The sequence below is a fragment of the Monopterus albus genome, unplaced genomic scaffold, assembly GCF_001952655.1.
Source record: "Monopterus albus unplaced genomic scaffold, M_albus_1.0 scaffold82.1, whole genome shotgun sequence".
NCBI lineage: Eukaryota > Metazoa > Chordata > Actinopteri > Synbranchiformes > Synbranchidae > Monopterus > Monopterus albus.
Genome location: NW_018127962.1, coordinates 1469132 through 1488424, shown reverse-complemented (window position 1 = coordinate 1488424; position 19293 = coordinate 1469132). Strand labels below are relative to the sequence as shown.

The 19293-nt window shown below is 41.5% G+C and overlaps 1 protein-coding gene across 3 annotated transcripts in view; it reads left to right on the top strand.

Moving 5' to 3' along the window:
* elmo1 (engulfment and cell motility 1 (ced-12 homolog, C. elegans)) overlaps positions 1 to 19293 on the top strand; it is a 106275-nt gene that overhangs the window by 27001 nt on the left and 59981 nt on the right. For 2 of the 3 annotated variants that reach the window (XM_020606861.1, XM_020606859.1), the window contains exons 2-6: positions 10657 to 10802; positions 15018 to 15058; positions 15281 to 15353; positions 15450 to 15500; positions 15611 to 15780. In XM_020606861.1, coding sequence (XP_020462517.1) covers positions 10725 to 10802; positions 15018 to 15058; positions 15281 to 15353; positions 15450 to 15500; positions 15611 to 15780 — 413 coding nt within the window. In that variant the 5' untranslated portion in view covers positions 10657 to 10724. Of the gene's footprint in view, positions 1 to 1556; positions 1697 to 10656; positions 10803 to 15017; positions 15059 to 15280; positions 15354 to 15449; positions 15501 to 15610; positions 15781 to 19293 lie in introns of those variants that run through there. The other variant, XM_020606860.1, reaches the window with a different exon arrangement.

Here is a 19293-nt window from a genome sequence, read left to right as displayed (position 1 = left end):
GGGCCCTGGCTGCGCCATGCCGGGCGACGTCACGGTCCTTGATTTTAATCTATTCATAAAGGGCTTTTGAACCGCTCTTGGTCTGACCCGTCACCCAGGACCTGTTTGCCTTGGGAGACCCTACCAGGGACATATAGCCCCTGACAACATAGCTCCTAGGATCACTCGGGTACTCAAACCCCTCCACCACAATAAGGTAGCGGTTCAAGGAGGGGGTAACAATATTAATACTTTTAAATATATATTTACTCCAAAAAAATAGAAACTTGTGAAAAAAAAAAGGCACAACAAAATTCATTTTTCTGTTGTCCATCCATATGCTCAGTATGCTCCAAACATTCCTAGTTCCATGGACACGGATGTGTTAATACACTGGGCTGTTTTGAAGGGAGTGGAAAATGCAAATTCCTCAGCGGTGTTGTACCCAAACATGCAGGTTGTGAACTTTGACACGAGCAGCTGTTAGAGAGAGCGCAGAAGCTGGTGACTTCAGGGAATTTTGAAAGGTTGACGGCAGACATGGGTCAGTCGAGTTGAAAGAGCATACAGAGTCAAGGTACTCATGACACAGCTGAGATAGTTTGGTTAGATTATTAAAGCCTTGACATGGAGTTGGCCAGAGTCCCCAGTGAGCTCAACCCTGTACACTCTGTCTCAGTTTCCACTAAACTTTTTCACTACATAGCATTTAGATAGAACGTCAGCAAAATGAGTAACTACATGACAGCTCAGCTTACACACAGCCCTGTCTTCCTTCTCCTGTGTCACGTGTGAAATAGAAGTCAGTGTTTCTATTTACTTGTTTTGTTTTCGCTGGTGTTGCTGTGCTGAAATGTTTTGGATGCTTGTCTTTCTGAGGCTCTGTGGGAGTTCAAGTCAAAGCTAAAAATCCTGGATGTCTGCATCATAAAGTCTATACAAACCAGCCTGGGTGGAGTTAACATCTGGGGGTTTTTTTCTTGTGTGTGTGTGTGTGTGTGTGTGTGTGTGTGTGTGTGTGTGTGAGAGACCCTTGTACAGATGGTCTGAGCTCTGTCTCAAATGTCATAGCACTGCTCAAACAGTAAATGTTTCATCTGGCCATTGAGTCTCGTGGTCAGTGCTCCTTTGTGACAGCGTCTGACTCACTGTTTGTTGCTGTATTGTCTGCTCTAGCGCTGTTGCATCAGCAGTGTTTTGGGACAGCTAGAGATGGAAGTGAAAGTGCGAGCTATGCTGCTGGTAATCACCTACTGTATTCTTTGGCCACCTTTAAACAACAGTATTAACTTTATCACTGGCTCTAACTTGACTGTAGAAGTTTTAGCAGTATATAGATGCCCCGAATTAATCCAAGCAGCTCAGTTAGGTGTACTTGTAATTTACAGCGGTGAATCGGATGTATGGATTGTCGTTTTTTTACAACTCCAGCAGTTGTTTGCTGCCATCTTTGAATTTTGCCGCTTTTTCACTGACATACCTGTTTCCTCTTTTCTCAACAAACGCCTACTTCCTCTTTCTGCCTGTGTCTCTCTCTGCCAAGCAGTGCACAAACTGTTGTCAAGTCTTTGTCTATGGCTTATGATGCTGAAGGCAGTTCACTTGCAGGCAGCTACTAAACTTGCTTAGAAAAGAGCAGCCTTCTCTGTCTTCTTTGCACAAGAAGCAGGTTGATTTGGAAAAAAATACAAAGCCTGCTGGTTGTCAAGTTTTCCGGGTGAGTCCTTGCGTCTTCTTAGTGTTTTTTTTTTTTTTTTTGTAAACTCTTCTTTCACACTGTACAGGATGCAGTAGGCCTCAGGGTGCGGCTCTGTGCACTCTCCTGCCTCCTTTCCTCTCCAGTGTGTCACCAGTGGGCATGAATAGTGTGGTCAGATGGTTGCAGTCTTAAGTAGTAAGTGTTTTGGTAAGTACTGTGCAAACCTGTTGGCTGATCTGAGATGACGCTCTGTGGGTTTTCCACATCTAACCGGAGAAGAATGGTAATGTCACAGAGTGGATGTGTTTTAAGACAATTGAGCATTGTGGCCTCATGGTTTTTGGGGGAGATGGAAATTTTGTGTCAGTAGTTTATGGTTTTGGAATGAATATTTAACAGAGTGGATACATCTGCTGGGTTGCAAAGTAATTGTCAATATGAAGGTTCCTTCACAATAACCCTTAGTTGTGTGCCTGTAGGTCTAATTGTCTAATTTAGCATTTATTTTTATTTTTTTTTAATTCCCTTCTGTTTTTTGCGGACTCCTTGTCTCTGAACGTTCCGGTGTTTGATTATCTGGGTTTGCAGAATGCTATCCAAGTACCTCTAATTGTTTCTGACTCACTCAAATTGCTGTCTTTCTTTGCTTGCAACACATTGTTTAATCTGTGCTTGTCTTCAGCAATACACTGTAGCTCCATGCTTCGCTCACCTTTCTGTGAATGCACATTTAGAAAGATTCCGCTGTATGAGTCTAAGTGCACGAGTTGACTTGGTGTTCACTAAGGGAGCTCGTGCCTTTGCGGGAGGTGGTTCGGCTGCTGTAGAGTTGCTGCGAGCTGCTGGTGCCGACGTTTGACAGGATATCCTGGTTACAGCAGCGTAGTGAGAGCCAGACTGAGACACAGAGGTGCCGACTGAGAGGCACCCAGGCCTGGCAAAAGTCGCACAGAGAGAAGTCACCAGGCTGTTGTGATGCTTGTCGGTTCTCCAAAAATCAGAAGATGCTATACTGAATTCATAAAAACCATCCGGTGCTGTTGATTTAAGGAAAATGTTTGTGCTTTCTTTCTATCTTGTTGGTATATATTCATGCATTTTGAGTCTGTTAGAGCATGACACTTCCTGCTTTGGTTGGATCTGGAAGCCATATTTCTAAACCATAAACCCAGCCTCCTTCCTTGCCCTTTGTCTTAGAATCAACAGCTTTTCCTGTCACCTGGTCTTGGGCACAACACATTTTTAAGCCTCTTAATTACAGTGTACTTTTTCTGTCAGGTTTTTCTCTTGGGATCATGGTGCCCCAGAAGGTACTTTTGCATGAAAAGATTTGTTGAATAGCTCAACCAGTCTGATAAAGCAGAAATTATGATTTGATTAAAAAAAAACCTTCCACCTATTGAATCAGCTCGAACATCTGTAATTAGGAGTGCATAAAAACTTGTTAGCAGAGAAGCAGAAATGGTTAACTAAAAGTAATGGACACAGTACTTGGATTAACTTAATGGATACATGGATGTATAGTTAGCTACAAATGTCTGAAATATTTACTGTAGCTAAAAGTAATGTAGATGGTTGAATTAAATGATAGATGGTTGGAAATTTAAAAGTTGGCAGTGGTTGGTGGAACCACTGTTTTATATGAACTTAAAGAGCTGGTTTTGACCCATTTATATAAATTGAGTGCATTTTAAATATACCGTATCTGATGTTTCATTCCCCCAAATGCAAAAACCAAGTCACAAGAAATAACTTTTTGCTATTAAAACCTTATCTCACAATATATTGAACACATTGAATTTCTCACATGCACACACCTCTCCTCATGGGTGTAACGTGACCATCCCGTGGGTAGTGTAGGGCGCCACGCCTGGAGCAACAATAACTCTTGGTCCTCTGCGCCATGTCAGTGACCTTTTGTCTCAGCTCTCAGATAACGGAAACACACACAATCACACTGACACAAAGTACACACACCGGGCCCTGCGGCAAGCTGGGCCCTTTGTAGAGACATCAGATGTGCAGCTAGAAGGAGTCTTTCTGAAATCCACCCAGCACATAGGCTAATGGAGACACACCGGTTTTTATGGTCTAAGAAGAAAGCATTTGATTGACAGGGGGACCTCATGTTGCTGCTTTATTTCATGGTGTGTGTGTGTGTGTGTGTGTGTGTGTGTGTGTGTGTGTGTGTGTGTGTGTGTGTGTGTGTGTGCGCGGTTATAGGGGCCTAAACAGGACCATTTAGTTCTAGCATGTTTGGTTTCCCATATTTGATTATATGCTGTAACAATAACAGTTTCAAATTTTCACCAATCAAATTTGTATATATCAAGATTACATGGTCAAGGCTAATGGGAAAGCGTAGTGTTTGGTATGCATCAGGCTGCTCAGGCGTCTCCATATTAAGTGTCAATTAAATGCAAAAGCCTGAGGTCTTATTAAAATCACCTAATATTTAAACCCTGACAGTTTGGGGGAAAAAAGAAGGGAGATTTACAATGTAATAAATGTGTCAACAAAGGCTTTTCTTGTTAGTGTAAAGTTCATCAGGGTTGAGTGCTGGTTTATCACAGCGACAATGTCTGTAAAAACTGCTGCATCATGTTCTCTCACACCATTTTTTAAAAGGTCCCAAGAGGAGCTGGCAGGAGCCAATGTGCTTTACTTAGATCATTTTCCTCTTGATATTCATGCCTCTGTTCTAGGGACTCTCTCTCCTTTATATATATATATATTATCCCTTAAATATGGCAAATAAACATCTAGTTTTGTCACCATGAATGTTTTAATTAAAGCTTATTGAAAGCAGTTTCATGCCATTAGAAAGTTGATTGATTCTGTAGCAGAGCTGGAAATGAAACGAGGTGACAACTGATATAAGATCTGCAGCTCTGTTGTCAGACATGAATGACACTAACACTAGTAGGCCCAGTCAGGCCCGTTGTCTCACATGTTGGTCTTTTGCAGTTTCATCCTTCTCTTCATGTGGTCTATTTATTCTTTTGTTACAATTTCTCTGTCACACTATTTTTTCATAATATCACCCTTTGTTGTAATTTGCTTTACTGGCATTTTTTCATGTTTACCGTCTTGTCTGCTTTCCTTTTATTTCTGTTACTTCGTCCACCCTTCTTCCCTCTTTCTCTCTTCACATTCCCTTGCATTTCTCACCCTCATCGCTCTAGCCCCTTTTTCTTTCCCCTCCCACTACAGACGATGTGGCCCTCACATTACACTCTCACATATCATGAATTATTGAGGTGAAACCCAGCACTGCTCTGCTGCCCAGCAAATAACAGGACTCCTCTGTTTCCTCTCTTCTCACCCTCTCACCTCTCTTTATTGATGGGTTTTGTTCTTTAAATTCAGGTCAGATCACCGGTTTCTGAGGGTAACATGAGATTTATCCAATCTTTTGGAGCTAATCCTGAGGAATTATAGCCGCTGTAAACCGGCGGCACGTGCCTCTCTGATTACAGCAGGTGGGCTGATGTTTGAAGACATTAACTGCACACACATATTCACAAATTACGGTGCCTTCCTGGACTGGAGCAGAGTCAGATTGGTTTGATATACTGTACACTGGGGGTGTACATTATTGACAAAAAAGGATATCTGGATATTTTCTTGGATGTCGTCTAATAATAAGCAGATGATTTTTAGCATCCTTCAAAAATGTGTTTAGGTCTTGTACTGTACTAGGTAGCACTTGGTTAATAGGATATTAATTGTTGCTTACTAATGTTACTGCTGGAAACAACATATTTATGGGTCTTATTTATTGACTTATTTTTCTTTTGTGCTGTGCCTGTTGTGGACAGCTGTCTTGCGACATATATCATATTTTGTGCGATGCTTGGTTTTCACACGCTGAATCAAACTGTCAAGTCATCTTTGATAGTGACCGATTTCTGACAGCAGTTAAATCTAACGGCATAGACTGCGAGGCTGGTGGTGTTTGTATTTTCTTTCCTGGTGCTAGTTGCTCACTCATTTTTAACGTTTTAGCACAACAGTTTTAGGCAGCCAGGCTGTCTTATCTGCGGTGAGGTGACCATGTACATCCAGTAGTCTAGCCTGCTCAGCTAAATAAGGCAGTGAATGCATTGACTTTCAAAGTGTGTTTTTGCTTGGTTTCTGTAAAGTGAGTGACATACTCTGTCAGCCTCACACATTGTTGAAACAGCAATTAAGATATTATTGTAGATGATACATGTCACACATCCCTAATGTACATGTGAAATTAAACCAGTGGAAGGATTATTAAACCCATATCAAACAAATGAAGGGATATATGGAGACAAACACACATATCTGAGGAAAGCATCAGAGATTGTTCCCTGGAGCTGTGTGTGTGTGTGTGTGTGTGTTGGGTGCAGGAAAAACATGTTGATCAAATGAGCGATGGACCATTTGTAGCCCTCATGGTGCGCTGGTGTGTTGAAGCACTGAGTCTCTCAATTACATTCGAGCCCGTTTTCAAGGGATTTACTGTGGCTGTCAGCAGTGAGATAGGTGTGTTTGTGTGCATCTCCAATCAATATGCGTCAAGGCCGTCCATCTCTGAGTCATCGGTAATTCTCAGAAGATGATGACAAGATGCTCGGAATACACGCTAAAGATACAAACACACTATCATTACTGGAAAACCAAAGCCAAATCATTCACACGTACTGTAAACAAACTTTTCACTCCATTTTAAAGGATAATTCCTCTTGATTAAAATTTGAATCTCTGTTTTGTTATGTTACTCACCAAAATAATTGCTGAGAACTGAGAATATGGCAATATCACCACAACAGTGTCAGGCTGAGTGGAAGAAAACACATCATCGTTTGGAGACACAGCTGAAAGGGAGCCATTGAAATGTTTGTAACACAGAAAAATCTGGTTGAGCCACACCTATAGTTTCATATATCTTCCCAGTCTGTTTATTGGTCTGGTTTTAGTTTACAGTTTCGATGTTCCTTTTACATTTCCCTTTTTTCTCTTTCAAATTGATTTGGCTTACTTGGGCATTTGTTTAAAACCCATCAGAACATTTTTACATTCTTGTTTCTTGTCAAGTTGGACTTGTCGCTCCTACTAGTAATATTTTAAACAAAGAATAAAACTGATGAGACGTCACATCAAGTAATGTGCTGCTGTATTGTTTTCAATGTACAGTAATACAGGACACAGAGTATTTTCAATTTTTAATTTTGATTTTACATACTGTCCTAACTTTTTCTGATTTTAGGTTGTAGTATCATATTTCTCAGTAATTGACTTAATGAGTACTGTTTTAGTATTACTAGTAGGAGCGCTGGCCAAAAACTATGACCTTAAGACCCAGGTTGTTAATAATGCTCATTTTAGATGTTAGTGAATCTATGAGTCTGTACATAGCATTTAGCTCAAAGGACTGCTGTGCCTAACTTCAGCATGGCAACATGCTGTCAAGGATAATGCTAACAGGCTGATGTTTAGTAGGTTTAATGTGCACCAAGCTGACCATCTTAGTTTAACATGTTATTAAAAGTGTAGTTGAGGCTAACGGAGATGTCCAGTTGACATTTCACTCCACACATGAACCTCACTTTGGAGCTAGAGGAAAAGTCAGAGGATCACCAGAGTTACTAAGATGTATCATTTGACCATGAACATCTGTATAAAATTTTGTCTAATAGTTTTTGAGATTTAAATTTGGGACAAAGTGATTGATCATCAGTCTGACCCCGAATCCCTGGAGTCATTGACAGTCTGTCTGAGGTGCTGCAGCTTTATAGCTCTCATTGCCTGCCTCTCTGTGCCTTTAGTCAGGATTGAGGAGGGTGATAATCTGTGCATGGATGACTAACATGCTATTGTTTGTAGAATGCAACTGAATCAATCACATATTCTCGATAAGGCTTGTCTTTGTGAGACGCGTTTTTATTCTACAGTGGCATAACCATAGCCATGTTTGTTTCAGCAATTAGTCTGTTAAGTGTAATGTGTGCAAGATGTGCACACACTTCTTTCACTTTGTTCTGTCCACATCTCAATTACCACTTTGCTTTTCCAGAAGTGACGCATTCTCTGCATAAAGTTGCAGAGAGGAAGGGGAACAGAGGTATGCACAGCTGCATGCACTGAAACACTCAAAGTATTTAATATACGTTATGAAACCACTCTGATCATCAATGAACACACCTGTTCATATTTCAATGGTGAAATTTGAAGCACATGGGAGGAGTGAGTCATTTTTGTGGAGTTGTGACAAACGTGACTTGCGTATGACATGCGCTTCGGAAAGAAAGATGTCCACATCTTGAGCTATTGATGCAGCAGCTGCCATGGCAACGGACCCTTGAATAAAGGCTATGTGGATTATTATGGGGTGACTCACTCAAAGCCAGGCCAGGTTCATTATTTGCACTATGTTTAAATTAATACATGTTCATAAAAAACACATGTATGCAAACAGTCACTCACACTGATAATAGTGTTACAAATAAACACAATACTAGACTAGACTGTACACACAGTGAGTATGAAATTACTCACTGTTCTTTCTGTGTTCATGCACACATTCTTTATATAACACATACTTTTCTTATCAATAGTTGTCTCCCAGGAATTAGTCTGAGCCATTTCTGATGCTTTATGGATTCAGATGAAATATGTGAACAGGTTTCTCCACCAGGAACTAGGATGATCCAGGCTGGGAAGGCAAATAATTGATGCCTTCCTCAGCAAGTTTTGGGGGTATTTATGCTATATTTTCAACTTGATAAGGGTGCAGTGATGGGTTTCTTAGACCCCCTTCAAGCTCACAGAAGTGGCTTTACCCAACTTCCCCCACGTGGTGATTTGCCTGTTTTTCCCTTGTAGATTCTCCAACTGGCTTATCTTGGAAAGCCGCAGGGTTTCAGGTCAATCCAACTGCTTGCTCCTCTGTCAGATATCATGCTTTTTTTGTGCCCTCTCAGGATAAAAGCAAAGGAGGAGTCACCCCGGATTACAGGCTGTGTGTGTGTCTGTGTGTTTGCATGAAAGAGCAGTGAGTGTTGGTGTACTTGTTGATTATTATACAGATGGTTTTTGTCCCCCACCATGAGTAAACTGACCTCTGTGGAAAACCTACAGCCTTCCCCTTTAAGCCAGTGACATCAAGCAGGGGGAAATTCTCTACTGTTAATACTAGTAACCTGCTAAATCTACTGTTGCTCGGCCTTGCTTGCTGACTAACTATTGTGAGTACAATGCCCTTATTGTACCTCTCTGCCTGCACTTCACTGAGAGCAAGTGCTGCTTTACCTCCCAGTGAAACACAGTGGATCTTTGAAAACATGGTAACTTGCCTGCTTTGACCTCATTAGCAGTTAAAAAAGTGAGATCCGAGCATAAGTTGTTTTAGTTTGTAATAACTGAGCGTTAGGAGTTGAACTGTATATTACAAAATACTTTTTACCACCAATATTGTAAAGTATTTACATGAAGTGTTTAGGGGAGGTGAACATAATATAGCTGCAGGCTAATGACTAGAGATGGCAGGTAATGCATCTACAGTTTCTATATTAGCGCTGACGATAAACCCTCATGATTTGCAGCTGTGCAGCATGACCTTAGATGGTTTTGTGGTATGTTAATATTAGGGACCAGTGGGTATATTGTACAGTCAGTACGAAAAGTTTTCAGATTCTTTCTAGTTCCCACATTTTGTTACGTTTCTGACTCGTCTTAAAATGGATTCCGTTTTTTTTTTTTCCTCATCAGTCTATATGCAGTACTCCACAATGATAAAATAAAAGCAGGTTTTTGGAAAGACTGAAATATCCCATTTACATAAGTATTCAGACCCTTCACTTAGCCAAGTCTCCTTGACAATTAAGCTACAAGCTTTCCATCCTTCTTTTGGAAATTTATTCCATTCTTCTTGGCAGAATCCTTCGAGGTCAACCAGGCTGGATGGCGTCAGTGACGGCCTCAAGTCTCCTTGAGAATGAAGCTCTATTGGGTTCAGGTCAGGACCCCTCCTGGGCCACTCCAGGCCAACCACAGAGCTTTCCTGAAGAAACGCCTGTGTTTTCTTGGTGGTATGCTTCAGGTGGTTGTCTTGTTGAAATGTGAACTTTCACTCCAGCCTGAGATCTTGAGCACTCTGGAGAAGGTTTTCATTCAGAATTGCTCTTTTTTTCTGCCTCCATCCTTCCCTCTGTCCAGTGGCAGAAAAACATCCCCACTGCCTGATGCTGCCACCACTCTGTTTGACTGTAGGGATGGTATTAGTGAGGTGATGTTCGGTGCCCGGTTTTCTTCACACACATTGTTGGGAATTGTGGCCGGATAATTCAGTCTTTATTTCATTAGACCAGAGGATTTTGCTTGTCTTGGTCTGAGAGTCCTTCAGCTGCCTTTTGGAAGACTCCTAGCTGTCATGTGCCTTTTAGTGACGAATGTCTTCCATCTGGCTGCTCTACCATAGAGGCCTGGTTGGTGCAGTGCTGCACTGATGCTTGTCCTTCTGTAAGAATCAATCAATCATTTCTTAAAGACTAGCCTGAAACATAACAAAATGTGCAAAACTCAAAAGGGTTTGAATACTTTCCGGTCTGGCTGTATGTGTCTGCACAAATAACAGTAAACTGGTGTAAGTAGGTCAGTTGACTTATTTCTTTGAAACCATTAAATGTTGTATGAAAGCTAATTAATTTGCTTGAGGTGTGTTAAGAACTTCTGTAGGAGTTTTGATGCTACCAGTGTCTCCTGAGCTCTCCCCAGAGTGCTGCTCTCTACCTGTCATGTACAGTATTTTTAAGCACTGTCCTTGTTGACCTTTTCTCCTTAGTCATTTATTGTATTCTTAGCTAATGCAGTCAGACATAATCTCAGATAACCAGACCTTGTTCTTGACTAATATGCCCCATTTTCTGTTTTTATTGTCTCTGTTTATTACCCATCAATCCCTGTTTTCTTGCTTCATCTGTCTCCTTCTCTTCCCTCTTGTCCTGCAGGTTTGGATGAGTTTTCTCCAGTAGCAGTGACAGAGGTGTGAGGCAGCAAGACCTCCCCAGACGCAGCCATGCCACCACCATCAGACATAGTCAAAGTGGCCATTGAATGGCCAGGGGCGTTCCCCAAGCTCATGGAGATAGACCAGGTAGGTGTTTTGGGGGGGGCTAGGTCAGGGCTGGATGTTGGCACTAAGTGATACTAAGCCTCTAAAGGATAATATAATCTCTATACCGTTGTCTTGTCCATGTGCTCTTTCTAGTTAAGGTTTTGTGCTCAGCCAAATATTGATTGTGAATGAGAGAAACACCCCTCTAACAGTGCTCTGTGGCCATGAGCAGACCGTTTTTGTAGTTCACTACATATGTAATTCATGATCAAATTTTCCACAATACTAGTAAAATATAGAAATGGATGCCGTTTCTGCTGTTATGATCAGGGGTGGATCTAGAAAATTTTGGATGGGGTGGCCAGGCTGGGGCACAGACTTAGAGATGGGTGACACACTAAATTAGAGCCCTGGTTTTATGAAATGAGAAATAATACATTATTAAATTGTTTGTTTGTGTAAAAATGATACACGTGTAGTGCTTTGTTTAGCTAACTTTGGCTGCAGTCTTTTACGCCCAGCCAGGGGACATTGCTGCTGCACACCGGTTCCACTCCCACTGAGGCAATTCATGCAACACAATTAGAGAAATGAATGCAAATATCACTCTGCATATAGGGTGTAAAATAAAACAAATTTGCCCAGTATCAATTATAAAGCACCAAAAACGGTTTGTTGTGTTTAAAGGAACAATTTCTCATAGTTTTTCATTCATTAATACTGACAAGCATTACATTTTGACTCTGACAGGAGTGGCACCATGGGTGACCAGTCAGATTTCAGGGCTGGCTGGTGCCTCCACCTGGCTTCACCCATAGTTATATAATGATACCGAATGTCTGATCAGTGACTCTTGAAAATGGATGTGTGCCAACACAGGCTCAAGTATGTATCCACAGATACAGACCATACTGTATGTCAGAGAGTGTTGGGGTCTAACAAAAAATGAATAGCATGTAAATAAAATAATTAACCCAAACAGTGGCTACCTCATGTGTGGGGCAATGGCATGATTACCATTACGCTGTTGTTTTATTACACACACAATGTGTAAAATGTTCTATTCTCTGTGTGTGACTCCCAGATGGGCTAATGATTGTACAAGCTATGAGTCACCGTGGCAACTGCAGTTACAACTGCTCAATGGATGAACCAGTGAATGAAGCATTGAACTAGGGAGGACATGTGTTTCTGGGTTTTGCCACAAGGTGCTTTGAGCACTTAACTGTAGATTTAGTGATGTAGTTTTTATACTTGATGACCCTGTATCAGTGGTACTCCCACAGCCTGAATCATAAAACATCTTTAAGTCCTGTTTGGTCTTTCTTTCGTCAGTACATCTTTAAGCTCCCCTCTCCTCCTCCTCCCCTTCCTCCACTTTTCTGTAATTCTTTTAACTCTCCCTGTCATCGGCCTCTTGTTTCTCCAATCTGTTGCCTCCTCCTCCTTGTCCTCCTTTGCTTTGTCTCTCCCCCCGTCTTTTGTTATAAATGTGAAATTTGCTCTGTGCCTCCTCCTTTCTTGTCCTCCACCATCAACCCCCACCTCCTCCTCCCTCTGCATCTCCCCATGTACAATAGGCCCTGCAGCAGCATATGGCTGTCTGAGTCATGCGATGGCAAGTGGGCTTCAACTGCTTGTGTTGTCTTGAGGCCCAGAGAAATTGTATGTGCACTTGTGTTGTTTTTTTTACATGGGTACAACTCTGCATAAGTGAAATTGTGTGTGGGTGTGTTTGTGTGGCAACTTGCATACTTGTTACTACTCATGCGTGTATGTGCTGACGGGTCTGTGTGTGTGTGTGTGTGTGCTTGTATCTATTTGTATGAGGATTCATATGCACTTTTTTCAGTGTTTGGGTATTTGGTTAGTATATTTTGGTACATCTTCTGTGACTGAGTGTGTCTACATACCTTGCATTGTGATTTCTGCATCTCTTCAAATATTCTATTGTATAATGACCCAGGCATAATCATTCAACATTTATTTTGGAAGGCTGAGGAATTGGTGCAAGTTCAAATGAAGGTAATAAGTGTTTTACTGTTAATGTTTGTCAGAAGTGCAATAGAGAAGCAGGGTGGGGTGATGGGGTTTCAGGTGGGATGACGCAGAGACTGTTTGCAGGTAGAAATCAAGAGCAAGACTTTTTATGCAAACAAGGGATAACTCGCAAGACTTTGAATACTGCATGACTCGCATATCCCAGGTGTGGGATGTTATACTCTTCACTGTAGTAAGAAGAGGTAATGGTTTGGTGTGGATTGGAGTGAATAGCATGGGAGTGCAAGATGTGGTGGGAGTTCAGGCAGAAATATGAGTAATTAATGAGTAGATAGGATAGTGCAGGTGCTGCAGCTCCTGAAGAATGAAAGGGGGAAAAAAACATTTTTTTAGAGCTTGGGGGTAAAAGAGGTATAAACACCAAACAGGGAAACATCATATTTTGTTTTGTTTTTTTTTTGTTTGTAGAAATTAACATCAGATTTTGTGATTGCAACCCATTTAGTCTAAATCCCTCTTATATGAATCCCCTTATATTAATTGAGAAGCAAAGAACATCTTAAAACAAAACAAATTTTAAAAAAGACCCCAAACCAAACTGCTGGTAAACAAACAAAAGACTCAGCTGCAACATTAAATGTGAAGTTGATCAGACATTATGTTTTGGAGTATAAACAGAACATTAGGTGCAAATTATTTATATAGGTCGTTAAGTAAACCATTATAGAAAAACAAGAATATAGAAAATTCAGCATAACATGCAATAGAAATACAAAACAAGAAAAAAAAATAGAAATCAAGAAAAAAATGCAGAGAAATCTCTGGTAATGGTAAATGATCTTATACTTGTATAGTGCCTTTCTATGCTTTACAGCACACTCAAAGCGCTTTCACACTACTTAGCCATTCACCCATTCGCACTCACAAACGCTCTTTGACATGTTGACTTGACAAGCCGGGAATCGAACCGCTAATCCTCCAGTTAGGAAACGACCTGCTGTACCTCCTGAGCCACAGCCACCCCTGGTGTTTGTTTCAGATCAGTAGTTGCAGAATAAATGTATTGTTGTGCTGGTTGTGTGTAGACACATTTTGCGGCTGTTATGGTGCTGAGACAGTTTTCTTGCAGTAGGTGTTGTCATCTGAGTTGGTCAGGGAGTGAGTCAGACTCTGGGATTTTACATTGTATTTGTGCAAAGAAATTAGTTATGTGTTCATAGGTGTTACACATAGTCGTTCAAGGTGTTTTCATATAATCCCTCCCTGTCTCTGTTCAACAGCCACTCTTCTTACCATCATCCACTTGTCTTCTTCCTGTGTTTGCTGTTTTCTTTTATCTTATTTACTTTACTTAATTTTTACTTATTTTGCCCACTGTTCTGCCTTTAACTCACCTAACAGCCCACCATTCCTTCCCTGTCACAAATACCCACCATCCTGCCAGTGTTATCTGCATCACTATAGTGTTTGCTTTTTGACACAGGCTCTCTCAACTGCAGGGTAAAGCCCAGAGAAGCAGCAGCATATCATCCACAATCCTCAGTACACTGTAACTGTATACAGATGCTTATTAAATTCCTGTGTGTGTATGTTGGCATGCATGGTTGTAATTGTGTGATGTGTGTACACTGAAAAGATTAAGCTGGGCACAGTGTGAATAGGAGACCCTAAGCTAAGCTATAACTAGACGGCACGGAGAGAGTGCAACCTCCGCCAAGTAAGCATAGGCATAAACTTTATCGTAAAGTATTAACAAAAATACATGGAATTTGACTCCAGCCCAATGGATGTGCACAACACTTTAAATAAGAACGAGACCAAACCAAAACCACAAGTAAAACTCTGTTTCTCAATTATGCCACAGAAGCAATATTCCCATGATAGTTTGACCCTCGTATATGATAGAATGACCCTGAAAACCTACAGCTGGTATTTGGAATGATGTTGATAGCTTCTCAAGCAACTCAAAGCCCCTTTCATTAGGTCCTTCCAGCATCTTAAATGGTCACTTCTTCCAAACCCTTTACCTCAAGTCTGTGTACTGATACCAAAACAAAACAAAACAAAACTGTGTAAGTCAGTGTAACTAAATATGCCATACTTTGCAATAAATACAGGCTCTTTCCTGAAAAACAGCATCTCATTGTGCCAGTCCTGTAATATCAAATAATTCCAGCCCACTCAGAGTTGAAAGCTGTTTTAGGAACTTAAGCTTGGACTGTGGACTAAATGTAGTTTTGCATTTCTCCACAGAAAAAGCCTCTCTTGGCGATCATTAAAGAAGTGTGTGAGGGGTAAGTCTGTGTTTGCTTTTGTCAGATTGTGTGTGTGTGTGTGTGTGCGTGTGTGTGCAAATGCCTTTGAAAAGAATTCTCCAGGGGTTTTCTTCAAACCCCCCTCTCTCTCTCTGCATACCTGAATCCTGTTAACTGTATTTTATGCAAGATGTTTCCACTTTTAATACCAGTTGTGCGGTGTTTTTCTCTCTCTCTTGCCCTCTCTTCAATGGCTTTCAGGTGGTCCTTGGGGAACCATGAAAACTTTGCGCTGCAGATTGCTGATGCAACAAATTTCTACATCACAGAAAAGGTTTGGGTATCTGTTTTCATCTCCAGGCAGCACTAGCGACAGTACAATTATGCCTCCAGTGTACACTGACTTCTGCTGTCGTCTTGTCATCCACAGAATCGCAATGACATAAAGAATGGCTCAATCCTACGCTTGACCACCTCTCCTGTAAGTTTATGTCAAAGTACATTAGAAAATATTGATACAGGTTTTATTTTGTATGTTTGATTTGGATAATTTGTCCTTTTGCCTTTGCTTTGTCCCTTCCCCCTTTCCAGTACCAGACAGCAGTCCAGCTTCATGAGCGGATCCAGTCATCCAGCATGGATGCCAAGCTAGAGGCTTTGAAGGACCTTGCCAATGCATCTCGGGACATCACCTTTGCCCAGGAGTTCATCAACCTGGACGGCATCTCTTTGCTCACTCAGATGGTGGAGAGTGGAAATGAGTAAGTCGATTGTCTGCCCCATCTTTTTTGCTGTTAGACTTCCTCTGTCGCTGCAGGGTTTTCTCCCCTCAACCGGTTTCACATCTCTCTCTGTGTGGTGAGTGTGACAGGGAACCGTAGTTGATTGGAGGAATCTAGATTTCCAGTAGTATCCTGTAATATTCAGCACATAATGTGTGATTTATGTAGATTTTATATTACATATTGACTCTGTCTGATCCACTTAAAATTTAAAACTTTATATTCAAGCCTGATTTGAGTTGAAATGACATACTGTACTAAATCTCTTTCAGATTCAGATAAATTCACACTGTTGTTTAATTTCAGATATTTAAATTATAGTTCCAGTGTTTCAGTAATTTTGTACCTGTGCCTGATGTGACAAACTGGGGACGTGTGACAGCGACCCATCTTACCTTAACTTAAGGCCATTGTGGTTTTAAATAACCAGGTTGAACTTTTAAAAGTATCCCACTGTCAGATCTCAGGTCACTGAGAGTCCAGGGGCTCTTTGGAGTTGCACTGTGCATTCTGGCTGGTTAAATTCAAAGCAGCTGACTGATGTGCTCATTCAGTAATGCTCCACAAATCAATGTACTAAGCTGGATTTATGCTTTTGCTTCAGGTGTCATGGCTGGCCCTCTGTACTGTGGGGAATGGATTTTTAGTTCAGCATAGTGTACCGATTTTATGGTGCTGATGCCAGTGTGTCATTAACAGGCCATGTTGCAAAATGTATTATGCACAGTACCTGAATTAATCTTTTGTTCAGCTTGTGATTTAGAGTAAAAATGGGAACATTTGGCCTGGTCTGGCTACTAAAAAGAAAGCTGCCTGATTGCAGTCATTAATAGACAAACTATTTACATTTTTTCCTGCCTTAGTAATGAAGTGTGGAAACCAAAAGATGTGCAGTGAAAATGTCTTGTGCTCTGATCAGGCAAAAATGTTTATGAAAAACATTTTATCAGAAATGTGTAGAATAAAATAAAAATAGCCAGACCAATCGGTTATTCTGTCTTCATGTAGTACCTCTGTGCCTGTACAGTTCAGGTTTTGAGTAGGACTACTTCAGTTATGGTGGAGTCTACAGTATGGCTACAAAGGCCGTGTGCATAGGACCCACAGCACACTCTCATCCAGGTGTGTTTCTGCTGAAATGAGAAGAGCACTTTTATTATGTATGTACTGCAGTACATGCCCAGGGGCTTGTGTTCATCTTTGTTGACTGCAATAATGCTATTACACAATTCTGGTATCCTGTCTGACAGTTCAGTACATCCAAAAACTCAAAGCTTGCATGTATGTGTGTGTCTGGGGGGTTAAGAGGCCCTGGAGCCTGTGACTGAGGGACATTATTTGCTGAGGTAGACTTTCTCAGCCATGATGCCAGAAGGAGCATCAGTAATACACTGTGAGAGTGTGAGGCGCCGGTCAGCCAGAGTCAGACCACAGAGGAGAGTTATGGTAGACCTGAAAACACACACACATACACATGAGCTCAGGTACGCTGCAAAGTGGCAGAGAGGGCGCCATCAGCCATCCACCCAGGACGCACTCATTTTCTGCCTCATACAGTTCTCATTATTCATTGTTTAACCCATTGAGAGAAAAAATAGATTGAAGAATTGTTCCTTCATAAGAAGTTTGCTATAAAGATGCATACTCACACAAGGTCAAGTGTGCCACAGTAAAAACCCAAACACAACCACACTCTGATGAGCACTTAATCTGTTTTTATAGCTCTGAGCAATGAACTCTATGAAGCATTTCAGTCATTTAATGAATTAAATCATAATGTGAAACAAAACTACATTTTCTCTTCTTTCATGCCCCCGGTTGCTTTGTATGTACACAGTGTTAAATTCTGGTCAGATATTTAATATCTTCTCAGCAGAAACCACTTAATAATCTCCTGTTTCTGCATATTAGACAGCAGCGCCTCGAGCATTGCACTCACTTTTACTATGTGGCAGAAAATCCCTGGAGCCTCTTGTCTTCCTCCTTTTGCATATAATGTTCAAATTAGCAAATATTTGACCCTGTTTGATCTCAGTGCCAGAGGCCAGTGCAGCAGCTCTGATGTCAACTCCATTCTCCTCCTGGCTCTTTCATTAAATACAGTCATAGCCAAAAATATTGACACCCCTGCATTTCTGTCAGATAATGCACCACCCCTCCCAGAAAAAGCAGAGAAGAAAGCCAAATCTGATCCATTCCACAGAGAACTCCAAAAATAGACTGGACAGAATTATTGACACCCTCAGCTTAACATTTGGTAGCACACCCTTTGGACAAAATAAATGAAATCAATGACTTCCTGTAACCATCAGTGAGTTTCTTCCACCTCTCTGCTGGAGTTTTGGACCACTCTTCTTTTGCCAACTGCTCCAGATCTCTCAGATTTGAAGGGCTCCTTCTCCCGGCTGCTGCTCTGAGATTTCTCCCCAGGTGCTTTATGGGAGTTAGATCTGGACTCATTGCTGGTAACTTCAGAAGTCTCCAGCTCATTGTCTGAAACCATTTCTGGTGCTTTTTGCAATCTGCTTTGGGCCGTTGTCCTGCTGTAAGAACCATGACGTCTGAGGGAGACCCAACTTTCTGACATTGGGCCCTACATTGTGCCTGAGAACCCGTTGGTAGTCTTCAGATTTCATAATGCCACACACAGTCAAGACATCCAGTGTCTGAAGCAGCAAAGCCAAACATCAGTGAACCTTCACTGTGTTTGACTGTAGGGACCGTGTTCTTTTCTTTTAAGGCCTCATTTCATTTTCTGAAAGCAGCAGAATGATGGTCTCGACCAGAAAGTTCTATTTCTGCCAGAAGGATTGAGGCTTCTTCAGGTAAGTTTTGGCAAACTCCAATCTGACTTTTTTATGTTTCTGTGTCAGCAGTGGGGTCCTCCTACCATAGCCTCCCTTGTCATTCAGATGACACTGTTGTACCCTATGCCTGTAGGTCAGCTTGAATGTGTTTGGAAGCTGATCGAATGTGTGGAATGTGTTGTTCTAATGCAAACAAAAGAAATGAACATGAGCATACCAAAGAATTTGTGATTGCAACAATTTTCTGGGAGAAGTGGTGCCTTATCTGACAGAAATGCAGGGGTGCCATTATTTTTGGCCATGACTCCGTTTTTATGTAAAAGAGCATCACATCAGTTATTCAGGTCTGGAGAGTTTAAAAGTGGCCTGTGTGTGTAAGCGACAAAGAGCGAGTGGTTTTGCTGCTTTTTTCATCTCAACAGAAGGAGCTTATGAAACCCAGTCGCAGATAGCAGATAGGTATCGGTGTCTAACATGCACACTCACTGTGCCTGCCGGCCAACTTGGTGGTCTGTAATTATTCAAGAGGCTCAGCGCTGGAGCCTCTCGAGGGCAGAGTGGTGCTGTGATCTAATGCTTCCGCCAGAGATGTTATGCTGTATTCATGTGGAAACCAGCTGGCAGCTGCTGCTGCCCACACCAGCTCCATCAGTAAAAGGCAGATGTCGCCCTCTACTGACCAACA